At 47.5% G+C, this 18,695-nt stretch overlaps 1 protein-coding gene across 3 annotated transcripts in view; it reads left to right on the top strand.

Annotated features, from left to right (window-relative positions):
• Positions 1 to 18,695, top strand: part of LOC123761593 (uncharacterized) — a 140,533-nt gene that overhangs the window by 40,605 nt on the left and 81,233 nt on the right. The window contains exon 1 of one of the 3 annotated variants that reach the window (XM_069330754.1): positions 7,476 to 7,707. The exons of the other annotated variants lie outside the window; for them this stretch is intronic. Coding sequence (XP_069186855.1) covers positions 7,695 to 7,707 — 13 coding nt within the window. The 5' untranslated portion in view covers positions 7,476 to 7,694. Of the gene's footprint in view, positions 1 to 7,475; positions 7,708 to 18,695 lie in introns of those variants that run through there. 3 annotated transcript variants of the gene reach the window in all.

The raw sequence follows: 18,695 nt of genomic DNA, 5'->3' as shown, positions 1-18,695 counted from the left end.
GTAGCGGCCACAGCTGGTGTACTGGCTGGCTGGACCTTCACAGTAGCGGCCACAGCTGGTGTACTGGCTGGCTGGTCCTCCACAGTAGCGGCCACAGCTGGTGTACTGGCTGGCTGGTCCTCCACAGTAGCGGCCACAGCTGGTGTACTGGCTGGCTGGTCCCCCACAGTAGCGGCCACAGTTGGTGTACTGGCTCGTCCTCCACAGTAGCGGCCACAGCTGGTGTACTGGCTCGTCCTCCTCAGTAGCGGCCACAGCTTGTGTACTGGCTGGCTGGTCCTCCACAGCAGCGGCCACAGCTGGTGTACTGGCTCGTCCTCCACAGTAGCGGCCACAGCTTGTGTACTGGCTGGCTGGTCCTCCACAGTAGCGGCCACAGTTGGTGTACTGGCTGGCTGGACCTTCACAGTAGCGGCCACAGCTGGTGTACTGGCTGACTGGACCTTCACAGTAGCGGCCACAGCTGGTGTACTGGCTGGCTGGTCCTCCACAGTAGCGGCCACAGCTGGTGTACTGGCTGGCTGGTCCTCCACAGTAGCGGCCACAGCTGGTGTACTGGCTGGCTGGTCCTCCACAGTAGCGGCCACAGCTGGTGTACTGGCTGGCTGGTCCTCCACAGTAGCGGCCACAGCTGGTGTACTGGCTGGCTGGACCTTCACAGTAGCGGCCACAGCTGGTGTACTGACTATAGCTGGTCTTCCACAGTAGAGGCCACAGCTGGTGTAGTGGCTGGTCCTCCACAGTAGCGGCCACAGCTGGTGAACTGGCTGGCTGGTCCTCCACAGTAGCGGCCACAGCTGGTGTACTGGCTGGCTGGTCCTCCACAGTAGCGGCCACAGCTGGTGTAGTGGCTGGTCCTCCACAGTAGCGGCCACAGCTGGTGTACTGGCTGGCTGGTCCCCCACAGTAGCGGCCACAGTTGGTGTACTGGCTGGCTGGACCTTCACAGTAGCGGCCACAGCTGGTGTACTGGCTGGCTGGACCTTCACAGTAGCGTCCACAGCTGGTGTACTGGCTGGCTGGTCCTCCACAGTAGCGGCCACAGCTGGTGTACTGGCTGGCTGGTCCTCCACAGTAGCGGCCACAGTTGGTGTACTGGCTGGTTGGACCTCCACAGTAGCGGCCACAGCTGGTGTACTGGCTGGCTGGTCCTCCACAGTAGCGGCCACAGCTGGTGTACTGGCTGGTCCTCCAAAGTAGCGGCCACAGCTGGTGTACTGGCTGGTTGGACCTCCACAGTAGCGGCCACAGCTGGTGTACTGGCTGGCTGGTCCTCCACAGTAGCGGCAACAGCTGGTGTACTGGCTGGCTGGTCCTCCACAGTAGCGGCCACAGCTGGTGTACTGGCTGGCTGGACCTTCACAGTAGCGGCCACAGCTGGTGTACTGGCTGGTCCTCCACAGTAGCGGCCACAGCTGGTGTACTGGCTGGTCCTCCACAGTAGCGGCCACAGCTGGTGTACTGGCTGGCTGGACCTTCACAGTAGCGGCCACAGCTGTTGTACTGACTGGCTGGTCCTCCACAGTAGCGGCCACAGCTGGTGTACTGGCTGGTCCTCCACAGTAGCGGCCACAGCTGGTGTACTGGCTGGCTGGACCTTCACAGTAGCGGCCACAGCGTTTGTACTGACTGGCTGGTCCTCCACAGTAGCGGCCACAGCTGGTGTACTGGCTGGTCCTCCACAGTAGCGGCCACAGCTTGTGTACTGGCTGGCTGGTCCTCCACAGTAGCGGCCACAGTTGGTGTACTGGCTGGCTGGACCTTGACAGTAGCGGCCACAGCTGGTGTACTGGCTGGCTGGTCCTCCACAGTAGCGGCCACAGCTGGTGTACTGGCTGGCTGGTCCTCCACAGTAGCGGCCACAGCTGGTGTACTGGCTGGCTGGTCCTCCACAGTAGCGGCCACAGCTGGTGTACTGGCTGGTTGGACCTCCACAGTAGCGGCCACAGCTGGTGTACTGGCTGGCTGGTCCTCCACAGTAGCAGCCACAGCTGGTGTACTGGCTGGCTGGACCTTCACAGTAGCGGCCACAGCTGGTGTACTGGCTGGTCCTCCACAGTAGCGGCCACAGCTGGTGTACTGGCTGGATGGTCCTCCACAGTAGCGGCCACAGCTGGTGTACTGGCTGGTCCTCCACAGTAGCGGCCACATCTGGTGTACTGGCTGGTTGGACCTCCACAGTAGCGGCCACAGCTGGTGTACTGGCTGGTCCTCCACAGTAGCGGACACAGCAGGTGTATTGGCTGGTCCTCCAAAGTAGCGGCCACAGCTGGTGTACTGGCTGGTTGGACCTCCACAGTAGCGGCCACAGCTGGTGTACTGGCTGGCTGGTCCTCCACAGTAGCGGCCACAGCTGGTGTACTGGCTGGCTGGTCCTCCACAGTAGCGGCCACAGCTGGTGTACTGGCTGGCTGGTCCTCCACAGTAGCGGCCACAGATGGTGTACTGGCTGGTCCTCCACAGTAGCGGCCACAGCTGGTGTACTGGCTGGTCCTCCACAGTAGCGGCCACAGCTTGTGTACTGGCTGGCTGGTCCTCCACAGTAGCGGCCACAGTTGGTGTACTGGCTGGCTGGACCTTCACAGTAGCGGCCACAGCTGGTGTACTGGCTGGTCCTCCACAGTAGCGGCCACAGCTGGTGTACTGGCTGGTTCTTTCACAGTAGCGGCCACATCTGGTGTACTGGCTGGTTGGACCTCCACAGTAGCGGCCACAGCTGGTGTACTGGCTGGCTGGTCCTCCACAGTAGCGGCCACAGCTGGTGTACTGGCTGGCTGGTCCTCCACAGTAGCGGCCACAGTTGGTGTACTGGCTGGTCCTCCACAGTAGCGGCCACAGCTGGTGTACTGGCTGGTCCTCCACAGTAGCGGCCACAGCTGGTGTACTGGCTGGTCCTCCACAGTAGCGGCCACAGCTTGTGTACTGGCTGGCTGGTCCTCCACAGTAGCGGCCACAGTTGGTGTACTGGCTGGCTGGTCCTCCACAGTAGCGGCCACAGTTGGTGTACTGGCTGGCTGGACCTTCACAGTAGCGGCCACAGCTGGTGTACTGGCTGGCTGGACCTTCACAGTAGCGGCCACAGCTGGTGTACTGGCTGGCTGGTCCTCCACAGTAGCGGCCACATCTGGTGTACTGGCTGGCTGGTCATCCACAGTAGCGGCCACAGCTGGTGTACTGGCTGGCTGGTCCTCCACAGTAGCGGCCACAGCTGGTGTACTGGCTGGCTGGTCCTCCACAGTAGCGGCCACAGTTGGTGTACTGGCTGGCTGGTCCTCCACAGTAGCGGCCACAGTTGGTGTACTGGCTGGTTGGACCTCCACAGTAGCGGCAACAGCTGGTGTACTGGCTGGCTGGTCCTCCACAGTAGCGGCAACAGCTGGTGTACTGGCTGGCTGGTCCTCCACAGTAGCGGCCACAGTTGGTGTACTGGCTGGCTGGTCCTCCACAGTAGCGGCCACAGCTGGTGTACTGGCTGGTCCTCCAAAGTAGCGGCCACAGCTGGTGTACTGGCTGGTTGGACCTCCACAGTAGCGGCCACAGCTGGTGTACTGGCTGGCTGGTCCTCCACAGTAGCGGCCACAGCTGGTGTACTGGATGGCTGGTCCTCCACAGTAGCGGCCACAGCTGGTGTACTGGCTGGTCCTCCACAGTAGCGGCCACAGCTGGTGTACTGGCTGGTCCTCCACAGTAGCGTCCACAGCTGGTGTACTGGCTGGCTGGACCTTCACAGTAGCGGCCACAGCTGGTGTACTGGCTGGCTGGACCTTCACAGTAGCGGCCACAGCTGGTGTACTGGCTGGTCCTCCACAGTAGCGGCCACAGCTGGTGTACTGGCTGGTCCTCCACAGTAGCGGCCACATCTGGTGTACTGGCTGGTTGGACCTCCACAGTAGCGGCCACAGCTGGTGTACTGGCTGGCTGGTCCTCCACAGTAGCGGCCACAGCTGGTGTACTGGCTCGTCCTCCACAGTAGCGGCCACAGCTTGTGTACTGGCTGGCTGGTCCTCCACAGTAGCGGCCACAGTTGGTGTACTGGCTGGCTGGACATTCACAGTAGCGGCCACAGCTGGTGTACTGGCTGGCTGGACCTTCACACTAGCGGCCACAGCTGGTGTACTGGCTGGCTGGTCCTCCACAGTAGCGGCCACAGCTGGTGTACTGGCTGGCTGGTCCTCCACAGTAGCGGCCACAGTTGGTGTACTGGCTGGTCCTCCACAGTAGCGGCCACAGCTGGTGTACTGGCTGGTCCTCCACAGTAGCGGCCACAGCTGGTGTACTGGCTGGTCCTCCACAGTAGCGGCCACAGCTGGTGTACTGGCTGGCTGGTCCTCCACAGTAGCGGCCACATCTGGTGTACTGGCTGGCTGGTCCTCCACAGTAGCGGCCACAGCTGGTGTACTGGCTGGCTGGTCCTCCACAGTAGCGGCTACAGCTGGTGTACTGGCTGGTCCTCCACAGTAGCGGCCACAGCTGGTGTACTGGCTGGTCCTCCACAGTAGCGGCCACAGCTGGTGTACTGGCTGGCTGGACCTTCACACTAGCGGCCAAAGCTGGTGTACTGACTATAGCTGGTCTTCCACAGTAGCGGCCACAGCTGGTGTAGTGGCTGGTCCTCCACAGTAGCGGCCACAGCTGGTGTACTGGCTGGCTGGTCCTCCACAGTAGCGGCCACAGCTGGTGTAGTGGCTGGTCCTCCACAGTAGCGGCCACAGCTGGTGTACTGGCTGGCTGGTCCCCCACAGTAGCGGCCACAGTTGGTGTACTGGCTGGCTGGACCTTCACAGTAGCGGCCACAGCTGGTGTACTGGCTGGCTGGACCTTCACAGTAGCGTCCACAGCTGGTGTACTGGCTGGCTGGTCCTCCACAGTAGCGGCCACAGTTGGTGTACTGGCTGATTGGACCTCCACAGTAGCGGCCACAGCTGGTGTACTGGCTGGCTGGTCCTCCACAGTAGCGGCCACAGCTGGTGTACTGGCTGGTCCTCCAAAGTAGCGGCCACAGCTGGTGTACTGGCTGGTTGGACCTCCACAGTAGCGGCCACAGCTGGTGTACTGGCTGGCTGGTCCTCCACAGTAGCGGCCACAGCTGGTGTACTGGCTGGCTGGTCCTCCACAGTAGCGGCCACAGCTGGTCCTCCACAGTAGCGGCCACAGCTGGTGTACTGGCTGGTCCTCCACAGTAGCGTCCACAGCTGGTGTACTGGCTGGCTGGTCCTCCACAGTAGCGGCCACAGCTGGTGTACTGGCTGGCTGGACCTTCACAGTAGCTGCCACAGCTGTTGTACTGACTGGCTGGTCCTCCACAGTAGCGGCCACAGCTGGTGTACTGGCTGGTCCTCCACAGTAGCGGCCACAGCTTGTGTACTGGCTGGCTGGTCCTCCACAGTAGCGGCCACAGTTGGTGTACTGGCTGGCTGGACCTTCACAGTAGCGGCCACAGCTGGTGTACTGGCTGGCTGGTCCTTCACAGTAGCGGCCACAGCTGGTGTACTAGCTGGCTGGTCCTCGACAGTAGCGGCCACAGCTGGTGTACTGGCTGGCTGGTCCTCCACAGTAGCGGCCACAGCTGGTGAACTGGCTGGCTGGTCCTCCACAGTAGCGGCCACAGCTGGTGTACTGGCTGAACCTCCACAGTAGCGGCCATAGCTGGTGTACTGGCTGGCTGGACCTTCACAGTAGCGGCCACAGCTGGTGTACTGGCTGGCTGGTCCTCCACAGTAGCGGCCAAAGCTGGTGTACTGGCTGGTCCTCCACAGTAGCGGCCACAGCTGGTGTACTGGCTGGGTGGACCTTCACAGTAGCAGCCACAGCTGTTGTACTGGCTAGCTGGACCTTCACAGTAGCGGCCACAGATGGTGTAGTGGCTGGTCCTCCACAGCAGCGGCCACAGCTGGTGTACTGGCAGGCTGGCTGGCTGGACCTTCACAGTTGCGGCCACAGCTGGTGTAGTGGCAGGCTGGTCCTCCACAGTAGCGGCCACAGCTGGTGTACTGGCTGGCTGGATCTTCAAAGTAGTGGCCACAGCTGGTGTACTGGCTGGCTGGTCCTCCATAGTAGCGGCCACAGCTGGTGTAGTGGCTGGCTGGTCATTCACAGTAGTGGCCACAGCTGGTGTAGTGGCTGGCTGGTCCTCCACAGTAGCGGCCACAGCTGGTGTAGTGGCTGGTCCTCCACAGTAGCGGCCAAAGCTGGTGTACTGGCTGCCTGGACCTTCACAGTAGCGGCCACAGCTGGTGTACTTGCTGGTCCTTCACAGTAGCGGCCTCAGCTGGTGTACTGGCTGGTTGGACCTCTACAGTAGCGACCACAGCTGGTGTACTGGCTGGCTGGTCCTTCACAGTAGCGGCCACAGCTGGTGTACTGGATGGCTGGACCTTCACAGTAGAGGCCACAGCTGGTGTAGTGGCTGGCTCGTCCTCCACAGTAGCGGACACTGCTGGTGTACTGGCTGGCTGGACCTTCACAGTAGAGGCCACAGCTGGTGTAGTGGCTGGCTCGTCCTCCACAGTAGCGGACACAGCTGGTGTACTGGCTGGTCCTCCACAGTAGCGGCCACAGCTGGTGTACTGGCTGATCCTCCACAGTAGCGGCCACAGCTGGTATACTGGCTGGTCCTCCACAGTAGCGGCCACAGCTGGTGTACTGGCTGGCTGGCTGGACCTTCACCGTAGTGGCCACAGCTGGTGTACTGGCTGGCTGGTCCTTCACAGTAGCGGCCACAGCTGGTGTAGTGGCTGGCTCGTCCTCCACAGTAGCGGCCACAGCTGGTGTACTGGCTGGTCCTCCACAGTAGCGGCTACAGCTGGTGTACTGGCTGGTCCTCCACAGTAGCGGCCACAACCGGTGTACTGGCTGGCTGGTCCTCCACAGTAGCGGCCACAGCTGGTGTACTGGCTGGCTGGACCTTCACAGTAGCGGCCACAGCTGGTGTAGTGGCTGGCTGGTCCTCCACAGTAGCGGCCACAGCTGGTGTACTGGCTGGCTGGACCTCCACAGTAGCGGCCACAGCAGGTGTACTGGCTGGTCCTCCACAGTAGCAGCCACAGCTGGTGTACTGGCTGGCTGGACCTTCACAGTTGCGGCCACAGCTGGTGTACTGGCTGGCTGGACCTTCACAGTAGCAGCCACAGCTGGTGTACTGGCTGGCTGGACCTTCACAGTTGCGGCCACAGCTGGTGTACTGGCTGGCTGGACCTTCACAGTAGCAGCCACAGCTGGTGTACTGGCTGTCTGGTTCTCCACAGTAGCGGCCACAGCTGGCCACCCGTTTTCTTCTTAGTACCGAGTCATCATTAAATACTTGTTTACGAGATTCTGTATTCCTAAACATTTCTCGTGGAGTTGAGGTTAAAGAGATGAATAATTTAACCAGCGGTAATTTTTCTCGTGGGAATACAGAGCGGTGAATTGTCACTTTAGTTAAAATATCATCAATTATGTTTAATCCAGTCTCTGGCATTTGAAGATTCCCATTGACGTCCCATTGCACCATCTTGCTTTCATCAAAATAATTCAACAGCGAAGTAGCATAATCATGATCTTTAGCTTTCAATTTTAAATGTACCAAATGTACTATTGAAGGATTAGCTCGTACTGAAACTGGTGCTACTGGAGTACTTGCTGCTGGTGTTGGAGCTAGTGATGGCGCTACTTCTGCTTTTTTTACTACTGCTACTTTAGCAGGTCCCTCATCGATGGATTTACGAGGTACTAGATAATATTCTTTCATTTTTTATTTATTAAATAACCTGGTAATTAAACTAGCAGCTATGGGTAATAATATACCGAGGATACTGCCTCCTTTACAAGTCAATAAAATGCGCTTTTTGTTTGAAATTGAGGGTTTCTTGCAAGCTAGCGAATGCAAGGTGTCTCTGTATTTCTTTAATTTAACTATAACTTTCTTTTTAACCGGAAGCCTATTTTTCAGGAAATTTTTGAAAATCTCTGATAAGCAATGAATGTGTTTTTTTTTAAACTGAGCAATCAATTTTTTCCTGGCTGAGGAATTGAGTTTGCTCAGCAAGGTCACCAACTCTCTGTACTTGTATACTAATGGCTTCTTCATATCTTCAACAAATCATCAGCATCAATCCACTGATCAAATGAAGAATCGTAGCCTTCGTACCTTACTTTATACTGTAATTTATTATTGGGTAATGTACGTTTACGTAGCACCTTCTCAATATTAAATGCAGCTGGTAAATGGGTTAGGGTTAATTCTTCCTTATAAAACCCTCCGTCAATAGGCTTTTTATTCAAATCTTGTAACAAATATAATGGGATAGGCTGGCTTTTATCTATACGAATAATTCTGAAAATTTCTTCTGTGTTTTGTCTAGCAAAACTTTTCTTGAATGTCGAAATTCTGTTGGAGAGAGTAATGCGAACTGTGTCCCCGACGGCTAGTAGAGAACTAAGACCTGCTTTAGGTTTGTCCTTACTTTTATACATGAGATTGAACTGTTTCTTTATATCTTGTGGACGAGATAAAGCATGAACGTCAACTGGAGTCCGACCACCTAACCCTCGGTGGGGTGTTGTGTTATACGCCTTTATGATATCAGGCAATATGGGCAGATATCTCGAGGTATTGTGCGCAGTCATATATTTATAAATCTTGGTTTTCATGGTACGTATAAAGCGTTCGGCGATGGCAGGGTTTCGTTTCTTGAGAAAATACGCTATACAGTTTAATATTTTTAGCCGCCAGCATTTGTTGCATATGTGAATTATAAAATTCACCCCCTTGATCTGTATTAATTTTACGTATTCCTTGGAAATATGAGGATTCCAATATGTTTTTCAGAGCTTTACTCACAGTCTGTTCATCTTTGTGTTTTAGAGGTGCGACTTGCGCATACCGCGAAAAAATATCGACACAGACGAGAATGTATTTGACATCATCATTGTGTTTAGCCAATAATCCCATTTCTGCTAAATCACAAGCTAAATATATACGGGGTTTAGGACTCAGTACCTTTCGTCGCTGAAATTTGCGAGGTTTTAATGCAAGCAAAATGTAGGCTTTAGACGATTTCAAGTATTCTTTGACATCTGATAAAGTTATATCTGGCTTTATGGTTTTAACAGCTTTATACAACCTATTGACCCCCCTAACCCTCATGAGGATGCGGGGTTATAATAAATTTTATCTAGTACGTGCTCCATCTTCTAATAAAGTGATATTGAATTGTATGGTTTTAGTTGTTTTATACATACGATATTCCAACCCCCCTAACCTCCCCTTGTGGTTGTTGTGGGGTATATCCTATACACCCAACTCCCCTAACCTTTCCTTGTGGTTGTTGTTTTCATCTAGTACGTTCACCCTTGGAATACAATTTCGTATGGATGCTCACCAACAATATTGCTACGGAAGGTGATGCGTTCAGGGGTTTTCACTCCTAAATCCATCAATAAATACCCATTAGGTTTACTGATGGTTTTCTTGTAGATATCCAAAAGCTTTTTAGAATCTTGTTTTCCAAATAACTGCGCCCTAAAGTCTCAGTTTGAGCTAAATCTCTAGATTTCACTAATATGAAATGGGAGGCGTTTAAACTTATACTTCTAGCATATTTCCCAGAGAAAAATATATCTTGGGTAATTAATATACACGAAATAGCAAGATGTCTGCCTTTAGTGAAGATATCAGACACAATTTTGGAATTGGCAGATTCGATGAACAAGTCATCAATAATAATTAAAATAGGTGAATCATCTGTACGTTCATCTAAAGCAGGGGTCTCCAAACTATGGCCCGCGGGCCACATCCGGCCCGCCACATAATTTCATCTGGCCCTCCAAACAAATCCCTGTGTGGTGGCCTTGAAAAAATAATTATCGTACGAATGGCATCGCAGAATTATTCAAAGCTGGGGCTGCTGACTGGTGGCGCTCAACCCGAGTCAGTTTTCCTCTCTCTCGATAATGTGACGCACAGATACTAATACTGGTAGGTATGTGTTGTGCATTACAACCAATCAGTTGTGTATAACTGTATATTGTGGGGATGGAGGGCGAGTGGGGCTTCGCTGCTTCCGTTTCAGGGAGCACAAACACTGTACAATATTCTTTTCTCTGTACTTTGACAATGCCTTTATCTTAGTTATACAAAATAGCAATAATACTATTGTAGCCAAAAATATTGCATGTTTAAAATAGTTAAAATGGTAACCATTAAGTTTATCAACGAAAGCTGTTGCCATAATATTTACCACTTTATAATAATATGCTTTGCTTTTTAACATCACATACAAGCTGTTTTTTTCCTGTAGAATTTATTTCATTTATTTTACCCTTATGTTTTCAGATATGGAAAAGATAAAGAAAAGAAAAGTGGACAGTGAGTGCCGTCGGTTCAATGACGAATGGAAGATAAAGTACTTTTTTGTGATAGCAAATGATAAAGCTTTATGCATAATATGTAGAGACAGTGTTGCTGTTCTGAAGGAATACAATATTCGTCGGCACTATGAATCTAAACATGGCTCAAGTTATTCTCACATCACAGGAGCAGAACGCACTAAAAAGTTTGAATCATTTCAGCACAGTCTGCATTCTCAACAAGCTGTTTTCAGTAAGAAAAAATCTGAAAATGAAAATTCAACTAGAGCCAGTTACAAAGTTGCCTATGTGTTGGCTAAAAAAGGAAAACCTTTCACTGATGGTAGTATCATAAAAGAGTGTATAGTGGAAGCAGCAGGAGAGGTATGTCCAGAAAAAGTAAACCTCTTCAAAATGACAAGTCTTGGGTCAAATACGGCTCGTAGAATTGAAGATTTAGGAGGCGACATAATTCGGCAAATAAAGGAAAAAACAAAAAGATTTTGTTGGTATTCTCTTGCGTTGGATGAATCAACTGATGTGTGTGATACTTCTCAGCTCTTAGTATTCATTCGTGGTGTTGATAGTGAATTTAATGTGAGCCAAGAATTAGCATCAGTTCACAGCATGCACACCACAACAACTGGAGAGGACATTTTCAATGAAGTAAGTAAAACTATGACAGAATATAACCTGGAATGGAAACAAGTGCAGTGTGTGACAATTGATGGAGGAAAGAATATGTCTGGGACAAAGAAGGGTTTGGTTGGGCAAATTACAACAGCTTGTGAGGTTGGAGGATTCTCAAAACCCATTTTTCTGCATTGCCTTATCCATCAACAAGCATTGTGCCTAAAATATGTTGATATGTCTTGTGTCATGAAACCTGTTGTTTCTGTGGTTAATTTCATTAGATCTCATGCACTCAACCATCGCCAGTTCCGTGATTTCTTGAAAGAAATTGATGCGGAGTTTGTTAACTTGCCTTATTATACGCACTTATTATACGTTAGATGGCTTAGTTGTGGAAAGGTTTTGCTGCATTTCTTTGAGCTCAGATTAGAAATTGATTTATTTTTCACAGAGAAAAATAAACCTCAGCCATTATTATCAGAATGTGAATGGATTTGGAAATTGGCATTTTTTGCAGATATGACAGGTCATATGAATATGACAGGTCATATGAATAACTTGAATCTGAAATTGCAAGGCAAAACAAATTTGATCAGTGACTACTTTGTTCATGTCAAGGCATTCAGAGCAAAACTTGCGCTACTTGAAGGCCAGGTGAAGGTTAAGAATTTTGCTCATTTTCCATGTTGTGAAAAATTTTATGCAGAAAGTAAAGTTGAATTTCCTTTTTCATTTGCAAATGAAATAATTTCAGATTTGAAAAAACAGTTTCAGAAGCGATTTGCTGACGTTGATGCCAAAGCAAATGAAATCAGGCTCTTTCATAATCCATTTGACTGCAATGCTGAAAATCTTCCAACTCAATTTCAAATGGAAATTATTGATCTCCAGGCAGATGACAGACTGAAAGATAAGTATAGAGAAGGAAATCTGATTGAGTTTTATAAATGCCTGCAGCCAGATCAGTTTCCAAATTTGATAAAGTTTGCTTGTAGTTTTGTGTCCATTTTTGGTTCAACATACTTGTGTGAACAAACTTTTTCCAAAATGAAGTATGTGAAATCTAACCATCGAGCAAATTTGTCTGATGATCACTTGAAATCAATTCTTACAATTGGCTCATCTAATCTGGAACCTGATTTTAATGAAATTTTGAAGTCAAAACGACAGTATCATTCGTCACACTAATTTGGTTGCATAAAACTAAAGGCAGGAATCTATTTAGTTTACCCTGATTTTTTCCAAAAAGATATGTTTTAATTTTTCCATGTTTATACTTTAATATTCGAGGAAATTATATTACTGGCACTGATTTGTTTTTTGTTTTTTTTCATTTTTTATTCCTCCGGCCCGCATAAATATGGGAAATATATAATGTGGCGCTTACATTGACAAGTTTGGAGACCCCTGATCTAAAGGGTTAATAATTTCAGGATGAGCTATTATTTTCTTGTTAATTACTGGATCGTCTAGCAATGCTCTGTAACTGCCGCCGCATATAATAATACTGGAGAATTTCAGATGGTATTTTTGTACGAGTTTAGTGCACAAATGAGATTTTCCGCCATTGGAAAATCCTGCAATGATTATTCTGCTAGGTTCATTGAAAATATCGAGTTGTTCTTCAGTGATAGGTGAACTATCCATGACTGTGTTAGGTTCGTGCTGACATAAGTATGATAAGGACATTATATTTAAACATGGAAGGTTTCATAAAAACATCAAAGTATACATGTCATAATTTTTATTTTTGCACAGAACATTTTCAAAACATAGGTTAGGGCGCCGGGTTTATGAAAACATCAGAGTATACATTTCACAATTTTTATTTTTATATAGAACAGAACATTTTCAACATAGGTTAGGGGGCTTCATTTTCAGAACATCAGTGATGAGTCAGGTGCCGCATTTTTGTTCAAACATCAATGGCAGGTTAGGGGAGGTAGCAATTTTTTCAAACACAAAGATAGGTTTGGGGAGGTTGCAGTGTTCCATCACCAATTTCTTCAGTCACTAATTGAGAGGATACGTCTTGTTCACCAGTGCATCGCGTTTTCCCCACATATTGCATATGGGATGGAATCCACGTCTTGCAGGACGTGCAGCAGCAGCAGGTGCAGGTACATCCTCCTCCTCATTCTCTTCTTCATGAATTTCTGCTCGAGGTATCGGGTATATATCGGGGTGTCCATACGCCAAAGACTGTGTAGGACTCAGTACATAACGTTTATCGTCAAAGGCAGGACAATCCACGTTTTGTAGTGAGACAGGTACACATACGGCCTTTAACATTCCTAATAGATCTGGATTGGAACCGCTGCCCAATATTTAACTCTAAAGCACTTTGGAAAGCTGCATGAGTGAGTTTAGACTGATGATAAGTGGGAATTCCTTTACAACGACAGATCTGAACCTGATCTTGAGTGAGAATTGAGTACATTTTAGGCTTCAACGCAATGAGTTCCATGATAATTTTGGCTCCAACTTCCGATTTTAGCAAACCCAGTTGACCTTCGCGAGAGTCATCGAAATAGGGATTTTCAGGAGGGAAATTGCTGAAATCCATATGCTGAGACAAAGACAGTTTATTTAATTCCTCAAAAGCATTTGGACAGGTCAATTCAATCAAATACGAATCTGTGTCCGTATACAGCAATCTAGCATTGTCTCTATAATGAACATTGACGGTGTTGTACCAAAAATCATATAGGATCCTTTTAGCTATTTGCAATATATGGAACCCTAGGTACGTCGGTGTATTGACTTTAAGAGATTGTTTCTTGACCGTGCAAATGACTCTGTCTTCGCTCAAGAAAATGCACCGTTTGAAGAACGGATTACATGCAAGCTCTTGGAATTTGTCTCGAGATGTGACTAAATAATGCTGGTCACAATATTTACTCACATTTGTTAAACTCTTGCCATAAATTGCATTGGATACCAACTTGAAAGCTTTGCCCTTAATGGCGCAAGGTGTATTCAAACATTCGAACAGGTGTATTCACGAACATTTGTTTCGACAAATTCCTTAAGGTACTTGCTTTGTCGGAATTCATAAACTGTATTTACCTTAGCTACTTCTAATCCCAATTTCATCAGCATCTGAAGCAAATCCAAACTGACCAAGTAATCTTTTGGGGAGAGATGAGAGGCAATTAATTTATTGTTTTTCTTGGGGAGTTTGCGATCTTCGGTATTTAAAATGTGTTTGCTATAATCGGAGAGAAGATCAGTAGAAATATTGGCGTGTGACAGGGTTAAGGGTAAGTCATCGGTGTATCGGGCCACCTCAGGTGCGACATGCTTGGTATCACACATGACCCAATACCCCTTATCCCCATCACATGCAATATTCTCCAATCCCTGTTGGAGCCAATCATCGCATTCGGCAGCAGATAATTTACGGATCCCGCCTTGAGGAAGCAGTTCTGTCATACAGGTGGCGTATAAGCCATTAAAATCTAAATACAGAATATATTTATCAGTACTAGAAGGATCAGCACCTGTATGCTCATTTTGTACACTTGTGTGTTGCCGCACAACAGAGGTAAATCCGCCTCTTAGATTTCTACCCAATACATCGTACAAATGGGGATCAGAAAAGAGTCTAAGACAACTTGACTCTTAAACAAGAAAGCGTCCCATGCAAAACTAGATAACGAGACATAGTGAGTGATGTCTAACTTGTACAGCTCAAGCATGGTCTTGCGCCATACAGTGAACACATCACACAATAGTCCAGTATCTACTTTCAAATAGACCTTCAAGTAATCCCCAATGGTCTTGCATTCCGCTAATCTGAAGACTTCTTTATCCTGTTTATAATCGGTCTCACTTATGGCCTCGTGCTTTAAGCTATTGAAAAAGGCTTCGGGAGGAGGAAGAGCCGGTTCATCTAATTTCTCCAAAGATGAAATATAGTCATAACAGAAGACCTGTTTGCCTGTCTTTAATAAATGGTGGGCGGCTACAGGGACGTCATCTAGCATAACTGAGGTGTAAGTGGTGGGTTTACCTTCCCTGATATGTTCTTTAGCTGGTTTTTCCAGCCCGCCATTCAATAAAGCCAGACTATCCATAAACCGAAGTTTACTTTCATGAACTTAAATCCATCTTTGGAGGCAATATCAATTTTACGGTTAGGGACGTTAGACAATTCATTTAAAATTACCCCGAGGTCATAAGCAGCATTGTGAGAGAATGTATACAAATATTTATAAGAATTTCTGCATAACATGTTGCACCATGGCAATAGGCAGCTAAATAATTATTTAATTCAATAGCATGATCATGATGACGGTGCTCGTCTTTATCTGATTTGAATGACCTATAGCACATTTCACATGTGGTTTGCCGTCTATAAGCTTGCCAATGTTCACGTGTCATAGATATTTTGTATTTAGGCATGGTAGATTTGATTCTCTTCCACGCCTTCTCCAAAGTATCTATGAAATGATTCACAGGGTCATCCCCCATATAAGTCAATTTCTCTACCACCTCCAATTCCCTGTTGATGATGATATAAGCGTATGCCACAGCTTTGTGACGCTTCTCAATCATACCTTGGGGATTGGAGGGGATCCAACAAGCACTCGAAATCATAATATGCAGTATGTGAAGGTCCATAGGCACAACCGTAATTTTTTTACTTGATTTTATGACCTTCAGGGTAAAATTTCAATGTTTGTTTAACTTCGCACGACTCTTCATGCTCTCGCATCACATCAGGTGACAAATGAATTAAGCATGAATGACAGTGAATATGATTGTTAGGGATCTCATGTGAATGGCTGCGCATGTTGCAGACATACTGATCGAAATCTTTAATGAGCACGAGATGCTGATCCTCCAAAATGAGCAGTGGTACTTTTCGGGTGGAATGTTCTCTGCCTTTTCTAGCTAAGCTAATAGTAGTACCTATTATCTTCACGAGTGAGCTACATAGATAAATATACCTAATTTATTTATACTTTCAATTTTATTGATGTTATCATACGTTATGGGTATTTCGATATCTTCACTCCAACGGACACAACCTGACCGACTTGGAACGCCTGCCAATGTTATTTGAATTCATCCCCCGAGAAAGGCATATATATGCTGCTAGACACTGGATCAAACAAGCACTTTGCTCGCCTTTGGGGTTGAAAATAAGTTTTTTACCACACAATTTCTCTGGATAAGGCACGTAATCGCCGAGACTGATAGGATGCTGAACAGCCTATAGAACTAATATAAAAACCAGAAATGCTTTGAATAGCCAGACTCGAACCTTCTGTCTTGGCAAGAAACTCTTCTAACTTATTATCCAATTCAGCGATCCATTGATCTACGATAACACTGGCCTCTTGTCTAGATAAAGTGCGTTGCTCAGCCCTTATGGGCAACTCTCCCTCAAAATCAGGTTCATTTTCTTGATTAAGCCATTGTAAATTGAACGAATAAATCTTGGTAAATTAAAAGGGCAGGAGGGAACTTGGGGTGAACGGCATCAAACAAGGATTCTAATTGACGAATAAAATAATCGCGATATATAGTTAAATAATGGACAGGATCTCCTTGGGCGTAATCTGGGATGCTATATGAATGACGTATGTAACCCCCATTGACATTATTGATCACTTCTAGAACTTCTAGTTGAGGTGGAAGAATAGCATCTACCTGCTGCTGTTGTTCCTGAGGTGTTGGTGGCGATATTATCACCACCGCAACTAGCGATAAGCTGACTGGCTTCCACATCGGAATCTGCTTCCCAAACCAAATGCAGGGAGTCCTCATCGTCCTCTAGATGGCTACCCAGAATAAAAGAATTAAGATTTTAATAAAAAATATAAATTTAATATGGGAATGTTTATAAAATAAATAATGCAAGGTTAAGGGAATAATCATTGAGGATGATACATACGATTTGGACTGTTCCTGCCGCTGTTGTTATATTTTAATGGCGGTGTATGAGGTTGACTAGTGCTAGGCTCTTCACCACCTCTTTCCTCTCCTCCACCAGGATAATTCTCCACTATCTGCCCAACTGGCGATCCTAAAAAATATATATATTTATACCTATAAAGTAGAAAAATGCTAATGTCAATATCGCAACTATCAAATAATGGGGAAGTAGTGGCAGAAAATATGAGACTTACTTCTTTTAAATTGTGGACGTTGAGGTGGAGAAGCTTCTAGATCCTCAGTACCTGAACTGGTTGAAGACTCAGTGCCCTCCTCCAAATACAGACAAAATGAACATGATTCTGGAATATATCCTGCAGATAAAAACAAAAATAATTTTGGATTGAAACTTCTATATGGTGCATGTGAATAAAAAACTCTTACTCTTACACAGATGCAATTTCCCTTGCTTTGGGTTATTGCAGAAAGTTTCCATGATTGCGTATCGCTGTTGAATAATGCAGAGGTTTGGTGAAATGTCCAGGAGCGATGCTGGCATTCTTGTGCTAGCTATGAGGGCCGGAGTTGTACTGACAACTGGGGAATGGCTGCCAGGTCAGCTTACCTCTCATATCTGCCAGACGTACGAGTCTGCTCAAATTGCGGTACGACATTTGGGTTGCTATTATAGTTTTGAACTTATCACTGAATAATGATTACAGTTGTGAATAACTAAAAATGTAAACTCTTAAACCTCTGATTAGATTAGCTGGGGATGGTTAGTCTAGCCATTTTTGAATAATAACATGTAATACAGTACACCTGCAGCATGTCAAGACCGCATTGGCCATCTGGTGACGTCACACATAGTTTGAAAAGTCAGGTTGCAGTAGAGCCCTTAACATTTACATGCTAATGACCAACAATACCCAATCCCTATACAGAGGTCGCTTTTCGGGATGTCACTAAACAACAACTGGTCTGTAGAATGTATTTGTTTATTATATAATAAGTTAGGTTAGGATGGTTTGATAGGGTTTATGAAATGAATAACAGAAAATATGAGCAATGAGCTGAAAATACGAGGAATGAGCAATGAGCGAAAATACGAGCAAAGATACCCGAATATCGTCTCTGATGAAGCACAGAGTACAGTTGAGGTACTGGGAGTGATTAAGAGTTCGCACTAATGTGTGAACCTCCTAGGATCCGCATTTAGCACGTCGGCTAGAAGCTCATTGACGCCTCGCTCCGCATTAGGGATGATGACGTCAGAAAGAAGGTAACTGCAGAAGGCCTGCCTGAAATGCTATGTGTGTTAGTGGGTTTGCATGAATGTAAAAATACCAATCTTTTATAATCTCACCAACCCGTGGTGCTTCTTGTAAATAACAAAAATTATTATTATTATTAAATTATTAGTATTAAGACGACGGACCTGACGCCTAGCCTGTGGGAAAAGATATACATTCACGATTAAGTCGAAGATTGCTTGATGAAATTTATAGTGCATGAATGTGCGGGAGAAGACAGGATGGGCCTCACCGCAGTAAATGCAGCAAGCTTGAGGAGAAGAACATTGTTTTAGCATGACCAGGGTATCCACACAAAGAGCAAAGTGACCTCTCACTAGTGCACCTGAAGGGACCATGTCCAAATTTCAAACACCTATTGCAGAGACGTGGAGATGGATGTACTCCTGAACAGAGCATCTGACCCCCAGCAAGAATGACAGAAGACGAAAAGGTCCATCAAAAGAGATTTTAGCAATACGAAGACGACGACCACGTGGGGGACAAAAGGAGGGATGAGTGAAGGAGTCTATCTGGAAGTATTTAGTATCCTGA

Source organism: Procambarus clarkii, chromosome 24 (assembly GCF_040958095.1).
Source record: "Procambarus clarkii isolate CNS0578487 chromosome 24, FALCON_Pclarkii_2.0, whole genome shotgun sequence".
NCBI lineage: Eukaryota > Metazoa > Arthropoda > Malacostraca > Decapoda > Cambaridae > Procambarus > Procambarus clarkii.
Note: the sequence above shows the minus strand (reverse complement) of the source record. Positions and strands in the feature narration are given on the sequence as shown.